The sequence below is a fragment of the Myxine glutinosa genome, chromosome 3 (assembly GCF_964187855.1).
Source record: "Myxine glutinosa chromosome 3, kmMyxGlut1.1, whole genome shotgun sequence".
In the NCBI taxonomy this organism is placed as follows: Eukaryota; Metazoa; Chordata; class Myxini; order Myxiniformes; family Myxinidae; genus Myxine; species Myxine glutinosa.
In genome coordinates this window covers 140,933,590-140,944,588 of record NC_136263.1, presented here as the reverse complement: position 1 = coordinate 140,944,588, position 10,999 = coordinate 140,933,590, and the positions used below count along the sequence as shown (strand labels likewise).

At 42.7% G+C, this 10,999-nt stretch overlaps 1 protein-coding gene across 2 annotated transcripts in view; it reads left to right on the top strand.

The window, feature by feature from the left end:
• SMG9 (SMG9 nonsense mediated mRNA decay factor) overlaps positions 1 to 10,521 on the top strand; it is a 105,648-nt gene extending 95,127 nt beyond the window's left edge. For both annotated transcript variants that reach the window (XM_068110009.2, XM_068110010.2), the window contains exons 10-15: positions 1 to 86; positions 310 to 416; positions 522 to 629; positions 2,188 to 2,313; positions 2,405 to 2,555; positions 9,813 to 10,521. In XM_068110009.2, the coding sequence (XP_067966110.1) occupies positions 1 to 86; positions 310 to 416; positions 522 to 629; positions 2,188 to 2,313; positions 2,405 to 2,555; positions 9,813 to 9,891 (657 nt within the window). In that variant the 3' untranslated portion in view covers positions 9,892 to 10,521. The remainder of the gene's footprint in view (positions 87 to 309; positions 417 to 521; positions 630 to 2,187; positions 2,314 to 2,404; positions 2,556 to 9,812) is intronic.
• The last annotated feature ends 478 nt before the right edge of the window (positions 10,522 to 10,999 follow it).

Here is a 10,999-nt window from a genome sequence, read left to right as displayed (position 1 = left end):
TCTCTTCAGCTGGCGGCGTTCTTGCTCACCGTTTGCCACCTGATCCTCATTGTGCAAGACTGGTTCATAGATCTCAAACTCATCAGGTATTTTAGCTGCCATCTTTGTACATATCAGTTCATTTGACACTACTTGTTTGGTGATTTACTGTGTGCACACATAAATCCTAATCAAGCATGTGACCCACCTGGCAAATGGATTGAAAATGGGTTCTTGCACCTGTGGCTATAAGGCTTTCTATTCTCGTCAACTATTTTGATTTATGATCATAATATGTTTTGTATTATTTGGAATGATGTCTCTGTATAGATTTCTCCAGGCGGCTGAGATGGTGAAACCATGCTCTCCTTTGCCGAACATTGATGGTGGCTCATGCCCGGGCACAACCAATGGGGGTGAATATTATCCCCACATTGGTGAGACCTTTGCTGCTTCTATCGACAATTTGTGTACCTCATTTGCCTTGTTCATAATGTTTGTTCATTTAACATTTACCATGCGTGCTTTGTTTCTCTGTACAGTGTTCCTGCATAACAAGGCGACTCAGGAGGACTTTAGTCCAGAAAACTTGCAGGATTTGCTCTGCAGCCTTGAAGGTCTGCTCAGGCATTCCAACTTAAAATATAAGGGTAAGAGTGAATGTCTTAGACCAGGATTTGAAATGATACTCCAAAAGGCAAAACAAAAATCCGTTGAATTTCGAATGTTAACTCGCACCATGAAAGAATGATGGCTTGTTTGCTATGAGTTAATAACCAAAACGTGAGAACTTTTAAATAAATAATAATATGCTGTGTTATGCAATTCATAAAATTAATCTGGAGGACTTTATTTTCACGAGTGCACAATCTGAATCAAAAATCAAAACATTTGATTCCTTCAATAATAGTAACAAGATATAAAGAAGATATTTGAATAGCTGAAGGAGGCAGAATCGCAAAAAGCAAGCTTGTAGGGGGAATCCCCTTACACATGCAAGTGAAGGTCGGAACAAACAACAACAACATCAAATTGCATAACATATAGCAATAAACCATGGTATAAATGAAAGAAATCTATTCCTGGGCAAACAATTTGACAGGATGAATGAGTGGGTCAGTAGATCAATGGATCAATGGAAAATACCAGTGCGAGAATTCAATAGACAAATGTACAATAGATTTCTTAAATGGAAGATGTACAATACCACGGGACAAAATATTGCTTAAGTTTGAATGATAAATTGTGTGTGTGTGTGTGTGTGTGTGTGTGTGTGTGTGTGTGTGTGTGTTTGTGTGTGTGTGTTTGTGTGCGTGTGTTTGTGTGCGCGCGCGCGTGTGTGCGCATTGTGTGTGCGTGTGTGTACACATTTTTATATCCACTGTCACTGCTTGATAATTGTATTGACAGGAAAAGGTAGGAAGTTGATACCTCTCACCCACAGGTATTTCTCATATTCCTATATTTCTGAGTCCAATTTGTATTCAGGAATATAATAATTATGGTTAACCATTTTTAAATTGCTTTCTTTCATCTAAATACTGAAAATTATTTTTAAAAAGACTTTTAATTTCAGATTTCGCACCAGCAACGGCAGGTTAAAAGTTCCCAGAGAGCAGAAACGAGGTCACACAAAACGCAGACATAGTGCCTGCATTAAAGGCCTCGTTAGCATTCATACACCATTTTGTCATTTTGAAAGTCATGTATTGTGAAGAATACTGTTATCCATTGCTATATCTTTCTTCCTTCCTTTCAAAATTTCTTATTTACATTGTATTACATGGTGTCAATACCCCTTCCCACTGTTAGGAATCAGTGGTTAAACTTCATATTATGCCATGTGTGGAGGTGAAAATTGCAAGTCATCTCACCATCTATTTGGGATGTGAAGGGGGTCTTTAGTACCCATGCGAAATATGGTGTTAATACCCCTTTCCTCCAGCAGTGGTCAGTGGTTAAATCACTTGCAGTGTGCTACATATACAGACGAAACTTGCATATTGTCTCCCCACCCTTGTGGGTTGAGAGGAAGGGAAGGGGGTTTATTTTACTCGACTCTCGGTACTCTGAGGACATTTGCGAAACCTGGTGGAAATCGGCCAATCTGTTTTCAATTCTATAACATTCAAACAACCTTTTTTCAATTATATTGTACCTGCGTTTTAAGTTGTTATTGTTCATGTTGTGTGTGCTGTCTACATGCAGGCTCAGTCACTTTCAAAAGGCATGGCATTGTTCCTGGCATTCAGCATGGCTTCTTGGACAGTGAAGTAAACTTGTTCTTACTACCTCACATGGACACAGAACAAGATGAAGGTTCTTCAAAATCAGGTCTGTTGGTAATGTACAATGTGACTCTGCTTGAGCATATGCAATTTGAATTGTTTCAGCAGCTGAGAACACCATTTCCATCTTTTGACAGGACACGGGAATACAAGCGGGCAAATTTTTTCTCTGCTTCCTGGGTACAAAGGAAGCCCGGGATTTAACTTTCTACTCAATAAGTTGAGAGGTCTTGTGTTCAGCATACCACGTACGCAGCTCACTCATGCTACACTGACGGAAAAAAACTGGTGAGAGAGTGTGTTCCTTAGCATTATCATAACAGTTAAACAAGTTATTTTATGCAATCGCTCACCTTTTTGTATCTCTTTCTCTCTCTCTCTCTCTCTCTCGCTCTCGCTCTCGCTTTCGCTCTCGCTCTCGCTCTCGCTCTCGCTCTCTCTCGCGCGCTTTCTCTCCCTCTCTCTCTCTCTCCCTCTCCCTCTCCCTCTCCCTCCCCCTCTCCCTCTCCCTCTCCCTCTCTGTCTCTCTCCCTCTCACTTTTTCCACTTTTTCACCTTTGTCTCTCGAGCTAGACTGTCTGTCTGCCTCATCTCTTCTCCACACCTCTCTACTCTTCACTGCGCATATCTATTCATTTCCACATCTGCGTATACTATATACTCTTTTCTACGCTCGCCAACTGCTCTGCGTCCATCCACCAATCTTTTTCTACATTAATTTTTTGACAAAGGAGGCAGCCAATAAACATGCCCATCATGCTTGTGCCGCATCCACTCTCCTCAACCTCAATACAATCGCACGATCCATGAGCACATTCACCCTCCACAACAGACAACACCAGCCCCACGTCCACTCCTTTGGAAGGGAGAAGGTGAGCAACTGCAGAGGCAAAGAGGTCAATGACAGACAGGACATCAACAGGCACAACCTTTTGGGGATTTTTTCCTTCCATTTTTAGGGAGTGATTGTTAAGGCTTCCTTTTGTCAAAGTTGGGCCAAATAGCAAGATGCTCGTTATTCTTAGTTGTGGTCATTGGCATGAGAAACGTGATCACAAAGTTTTTAGCATGGGGCTAGAAAAATGGCATGGAAAAGTCTTCTTTAAAAAAGAAAAAGACAACTATTTACTTTGCAGGATGAAAAGTATTGATTGTAATTTTAATCTGCAGGAGAAATTATTATTTTCATTATTAGCTCACCTGGACTTTAGTCCAGTGAGCTTATGCCATCGAGCAATGTCCGTAGGTAAGTCAGTCAATCATTGAGTCTGTAAACACAGGGGTCATTATCGCTTAAACCAAACACAATTTTGATGAAACTTGGCAACAAGCTTCACATATGATGCCTAACGAAGGTTTGCTTAATGGCCGCATCAAAATTTGCCCTCATCGAGGTGGTCTACGGGGGGGGGGGGGGGGGGAGGGGGGGGGGAGCAGGGGGGATAACCCTCCCCAACCCCCACCCCTCCCCCCACCGCATCATCCACACCTACCAGTAGTTCCCTGGTTATACCAGGTGAGCCCATTGCCATTGGCCTTTTTAAAAATATTGGTTACAAAGATCGAAAGATCGTATTAATACAACCAGATGATGCTAGTTTTTGAAAGGTTTGTATGGTGAGGATGGAATTTTAAATGCGAAATAAGGCGAAATAAGAAATTTCCAGTTTCAAATAGCAGTCGGGAAATCATAAAATGTGTCCATTTACACCACGCACACCTTCTCATGCCTTTAATTTGTTATGTTCACGTATGCAAAGACTTCTTGTTTTTTTTTACTTTTTATTTTTGTTTGTTCATAATTATCGCCCACCAGGAGGCTGTGGAAATGATAATACCATAATAACAAATGCATCCAAAAAGTAAAATTTTTGATGAACAATTTGAGTGTTAGGATTTCATTACTTAAGTGGTTTTCTCCATCTATGTCAACAGCTATTCAACAAAAAAAAATTCTGGTAAATTAAGAGTTCAGCCAAAGTGCAGCTCAAGACGGCATTGGAATGTGCTTTGTGATTAAGTTTGGAGGAATTGCTGTTGTAGCCCTGCTGTATCTCTGTTTCGTAACTCAGCTGAGTGGTGTTTTGCCATCAGTCTGGATTGCATAAATGCTGCCCTCGACGTGAAAAGAATGGACACTTACCTACAACGATTGGCAGGGTATTAGGTTGTTGTGTAACTGAGATGTTATTTACTGGAATCATCCTGAATCAAATTGGACCATTTGTACAAGATCTGCTACTTCAGAATCAATGTGGCTTCGACTCCAAAAATACAAGGCACTGACATGATGTTCACCCTTTTACAGCTTGTTTGATAAGTGCTATGCAGAAAATAATTTCTCTAGGGTCTATAAAGAACCGGGCAAAAATTACAGTTCACCTTATGAGGGTTGCACAATATCTTGCTTGATGGATGTAACAGTACTTTGTAGAATTGATTCCACAAGTCTGATAATTTACTCTCTTGAAGAATCGATGCCATGCCAGGCCGTATCATGCCATGTTGCTCTACCTGTGGAAGTTTTTTTTCTTCTTAGGTATTCACTAGTTCTGATGTGATGCTCTTATGTCTTGAATATTAAAACGAATAAGCAACTTATTGGGTAGTTCTTTCAGGGAGAATTTCCAGTTAGTCAATCCTGGTAACTTGTTATAAATATAGTACATAAGGCACGAAGGACATATAGTTGGTTTGTATTGTCCCTATGCTCACATACAAGGTTAACTTTGAGGCCTGCTGTCAATTTAGAGGTAAATTTTGCTACAGAATTGCTGCTTGACACGTGGGGTTTTATATTTGGGCTCTTTCAAGAGTGAGGTTACACAGGGTAAAATGCCGATATATTTATAGTGAGGCCACTTCTGGACAAAGCAAGGCAAACAGAGAGACCACTGACCTGTCTTCTATCTCTGAGCAACAGGCCTTGTACTTTAATCACGGGAGATACCAAAAATGTCGAGAGATTGATTCCACGAAGTCCAGAAGAGAAATAACTGATGCTGGGATGCCAACCTTTAGGGGAGAGCAGTACTCCATTGAGCTACAGACAGACCTTGTAGGTTGTCAATAGTTCTGATTTTTCAAGGAATTAATTGGAATTAGTAAAATATCGCAGTACAAATTCGGTAAATTTGGCGATCTTCAGGAGTGGCAATAGTCCTGGCGCAACAGGTGACATTAATCAGACTCCTTGACGTGACTCCATGTATGACATGGCCTCACTCGTGGTATTATGAGTCATACTAAAACACGTCATTTCTTTGGGATAATCGCTAGTCCATAATTCTTAGGGAATTTGCCTGTCCGTAATTCTGGGGGAATTCGCCCACCCATAATTCTGGGGAAATTCACCCGTCCATAATTCTGAGGTAATTATGGACGTCCGGAATTCTGGGGGAATTTGCCCCTCTGTAATTCTGGGGGAATTGGCCTTTCCATAATTCTGGAAGGAATTGACCCGTCCGTAATTCTGGAGGGAATTGGCCCGTCCGTAATTCTGGAGGGAATTGGCCCGTCTGTAATTCTGGAGGGAATTGGCCCGTCCGTTATTCTGGAGGGAATCGGCCCGTCCGTTATTCTGGAGGGAATCGGCCCGTCCGTAATTCTGGAGGGAATCGGCCCGTCCGTAATTCTGGAGGGAATCGGCCCGTCCGTAATTCTGGAGGGAATCGGCCCGTCCGTAATTCTGGAGGGAATTGGCCCGTCTGTAATTCTGGAGGGAATTGGCCCGTCCGTTATTCTGGAGGGAATCGGCCCGTCCGTAATTCTGGAGGGAATCGGCCCGTCCGTAATTCTGGAGGGAATCGGCCCGTCCGTAATTCTGGAGGGAATCGGCCCGTCCGTAATTCTGGAGCGAATTGGTCCGTCTGTAATTCTGGAGGGAATTGGCCCTTCCGTAATTCTGGAGGGAATCGGCCCGTCCGTAATTCTGGAGGGAATCGGCCCGTCCATACTTCTGGAGGGAATTGGTCCGTCTGTAATTCTGGAGGGAATTGGTCCGCCCGTAATTCTGGAGGGAATTGGCCCGTCTGTAATTCTGGAGGGAATCGGCGCGTCCTTAATTCTCGTGGGAATCGGCCCGTCCATAATTCTGGAGGGAATTGGCCCATCCGTAATTCTGGAGGGAATTGGCCCGCCCGTAACACTTGGGGAACTGGCTCGCCCATTATGCTGGGGGAACTAGCCCATGCTTAATGCAAAGGGAACTTTATTTTTATTTTTTAAATCTGATATTGTCCGCCACAAAGCCAGAAGGCCACTCGAGGTGGGGGCTACACAAGGGGAAAAAAGCAGAACAACCAACTCCTTGGATTGAAACGAGACAAATGTAAAAAGTTGTCTCTTCACAGAACAAAAAGGGCTGGGACAGGTTAACTAGTCTGCTTCGAGACAACAGTCCTTCTACCCCCATTTTTGGTAGACTGCAGACCAAGGCTAATGAGCTAAACCCACCCAGGTTTGACATTAGAGTTGTCCTTCTCCTAGGGACCTAGGCAGACTGCCGGCCAAGGCTAACAAGTTCCACCTACCTGGAGCAATCCTTGTTTTAAGGTGCCAGACACCTGCCTTTCACACCTCTGCATTTAGTTAAAAACAGGGGTCGTCACGAGAAGCCATGCGGTAGTAGTTTGAATAGAAGAGGCTATCTAAGGCGCAGACCATATGGGATATTTTATGGATGAGGAGTTGCTCAGTTCTCCACCACCATCCCGGTCATTCCTAACCCTTTGACCGCCAAACTGGCCCATCCATAATGCTGGGGCAACTGGGTCGCTCGTAATGCTGGGGGAATTAACCCGTCCCTAAGGACAGGTTCTTTGCTTGTCTGAAAAAGTAACAGTTTTCCAGAGCATCAAGTAAGTGGTCATTTATGTATGTGAAGAATACGACTGGGCCCAAGACTACTTTGGGGTGCACCATCGTACACTTGGAGAGTCGAATGGAGGGTTTACCTTAATAGCCACGTATTGAATTGTACGAATGGCAGAAACTTGAGACAGTCTGGAAGAGTCACCCTTGTATGCAGCATTCAGCGAGCTTACCAAACAGAGCATGCATGGCTTCATTGTAGAATGCCCGGTATATGTCCAGGGTGTTGGTGCTCACATCTTGTTTGGGAATTTTGGTCTCCAACCATTTTTGAGAGAGAAGCAGAATCATATCTATAGTTTAGGGAAACTGAATCCAAACTTGTGATCAAAGATTAGGCTGTTTTAAAAGAGGAAAGATCAGCAGTCATGATTGAGTCTATGACTCTGCTTATAATTAGAAGTGAACCTACTGGCCTGTTGAGAGGATTTGTTTTTGCACCCTTAGTGCGAGTGAAACAATACTCACAGGAAGGTAGTAGGTTGCCAGACAAGGACAAGCTGAAGACAGCAGACAAAGGAGAAGCAAAAGCAGCAGAGCAGGATTTGTGAACAAGGGCACTGATGCCATCTTGGCTCATTGCTGCTGAAGAGTTGAGTCTAGATAGAACATTATCTACCTTTTCGGCTGTAAAAGAGGTCAAATTAAGGCGGCAGAGGCCAGTGGATATGAGGAGGTTGGATTCGTCAGGTTCACTATGTCAATAAATTATATTTCGTTCAAAATCATGGTAGATTAGCAAACCTATACATTTTTGGAAAGGTTATAGCATAAGGAAACTAAAAATCAATGTTTACATTTGGAGAGATACCTGTATGGCGGCCATTTTGGATTTTCAAAATGGCCACTGTAAAATACATATTTTGTTCTATTTCTGCCTCTAATTACCCTAAAAACTTTTTAAAATATGCTAAACCTATATTTTCAGGGACAAGGAATCCAATGAAAGTATCAAATTAGTGCTATGGGGAATGGTAAGACACGAATCAAAGGTTTTGAATTGCAAAATACTGTCTTTATATTCGCGATAAGTTGCATAATCAAATACATGTTATCATTTTGTACAGGCAGTTAATAACATCAAAATGTGTCACAATAATTCATATCACCAAACATACACAGGCATTCAGCAAAATCATGTATACACATGCAGTCAGTATAACTTCACATCTACACAGGCAGTCAATGACAAAATATACACAGGCAGTCAATGGCATCAAACATACACGATTACAGAATATGCCATTTAGAGTTCGTCATCACTGTCCTGTGTGTCGTATCCGACAATATAGTCCGCATCGTTTTCACAGTCCGTTCCACACAAGCAAAGGTCGGTCAAATTGATTGGCAAATCGAATTGGTCGAATGGTCGAACGAATCGAATTCGATGAATCGAATCGAATCGAATCGATCGAATTGGTCGAATGGTCGAATGGTCGATCGAAGCGATTGGTCGAATGGTCGAATTGGTCGAATGGAATTGGTCGAATTGGTCGAACTGGTCGAATCGAATTGGTCGGAATTGGCAAATGTAAACATTGATTTTCAGATTTTCCATGTAATAACGTTTCCAAAAATGTATAGGTTTGCTAATCTACCATGATTTTGAACGAAAAAACAGTGAACCTGACTAGATGGGTAAGGAGCGGGATGGGTTGGGTACATGTCATTTGGATGCATGCGCTGAGTTGAGGCTTTTTCTCGATATTGAGCAGAATCTGAGGTGATGCTGTTTGAGAAGAGCAAGGGTGTGGATGGAGGTTGGGAGGAATACACCAGAGATATTCTTGACAAGGTGCCACGATGACTTGAAGGAGGTTCGGATAGTTCAGCGATTTTATTTTTGGGAAGATATTTCGGGCTTATCTTGAGAAGGGTATAAACTTGTTGTGAGCCTCCAGGAGTGAAATTGTCCTCAATCAGGTTAGCCCTCCACGTTGAGAAAGCAAGCTGCTTCGCTCCAGCTGCACCGTCACGAGATTAAATGTGCCAAATCGGAGAGAATAGATGGGAAAACCGCAGGTGGGAGGAAATAAACTGGTGCCTAAGAGGTATTTTTGGAGGATGCTTTTGCTAACTCGATGCCATGGAAATATCTTATCTAGGCAGAAGGTAGTTGTCTTGCTGTGACTGTCCCCTTAAGACAGACCATATATCATGAACATTGTGACAATATTTTTGTGCTAGTTCATGACAATTTCCTCACTGTAAATATGGGTCTAAAACTGAACTTTAATTAAACTCTGTCACACTACTGTCTAAGATTTTATATGAACTTTGGAATGAAATTTTCAAAACAGGGATGTTGTCATGGCAAGCTTTTTCCCCTTTTCATTTTGAACAAAAACAAATAAATAAAGTACCCAACTTTTCTGTAATGTTCATTGCATTGTGGATTTTTATCTGAGCTGGAGGCTGTAGTCAATATTTTTGTAGTGTTGCTCACTGGTTTGAAAACGCTGTGCCTGGCTGTAAAAGAAGTGTCAAGGTTAATTATTTAACAGCACGCCAGGTTTTAATACACTTTGGAAAGTTCCCCCATATCGATGAAATGCAATTGCATGCCATATGTTGCATCTACACCGGGTGCGGCATAATGCAATAAACGGCTCGTTGCAGTTGACTCGCAAGCATTTAATGTGCTGTCTTGTTCCATCTCTACCCATGCTTGAGGTTTCATTACTCGGCACGCATCTGGGACAGTGTCAAGAAATCTCCCGCCATGGCCGAGTACGCCCGTCTGCTTCCCTGAAAATGTGTGCAACATATACGCTGATGGATCTGCACATCATTTGGGTGTTGGTTTTGCAGCCAGTTTGCGATTGCACATTTATGCTCTTGAAGTTCGAATGTGTACGTGTCTTTCCTTTTTTTTGTCTACTGGATTTACATGTGACCTGGTCCAAGTACCTGTCATCTTCCCAGTATTATGAGTCCATGCAGATACTTTAATTATGTCCCTTCTGTAATAAGAATATCGAACCATTCATGATATGTTTGATTATGATGATTATTATGATATTATTATTATGATTATTATTATTGATTCATATATTATTATGATTATTATGATGATTTGATGGAGATTATGATGAGATTTGAGCTCGTATTGTTATGGCAATATGAATGACTGTGATGTTGACATTCTTTAAATTATTAGATGTTGTCTAATATCCCCTTGTAACATATTTTTTTGTTGCAGTTGCAAACACTCTGAAAGCTTCTGCACTTCCTAATATTTTTACAATCTTTATTTATGCCACACTTTGCTTTATATCACAAGAGCCTCGGGTTCGAATGTCTGCAAAAACATGTTTAGCGATTATGACACATTTTATAATGTACGTGTTAAGTTCATTAAAGGACTCGCCGCTGCTCTGAATATCAATCCATATTCAAAATTGAAGGCACTTCCAACTAGTTTCGCTGCTTCATAGCATACTAGCAGAAGTACCCGGCATTGCCGGGCGGGGGAGGGGAACGGGGGGGGGGGGGGAGGAGAGGGGGGGAGGGGAGAAGAGGGGGGGGGAAGTACCCGGCATTCCGTGTATAAACGTGAGGGAGAAGAGGGGGGAGGGGGGAGGGGGAGGGATGGGAGAGGAGAGGGGTGGGAGGGGGGAGGGGGAGGGGAGGGGGAAGGGGGAGAAGGGGAGGGGGTAGGGTGGAGGTGGAAGGGAGGGGGAAGGGGAGGGCCAGTCAACAATGACGTTGCAGTTCTCATGGTCGGAGAGCAGCACAACAATCGCGACATCGTCCTGAATCTTCGCAACAGCACGAAGCGGATTTTGGAGACTCACCGATCCTGTGACGCCCTCCAGTACCGGCGTTGCCGGGTGGGGGAAGGGAGACCCGTACATTCC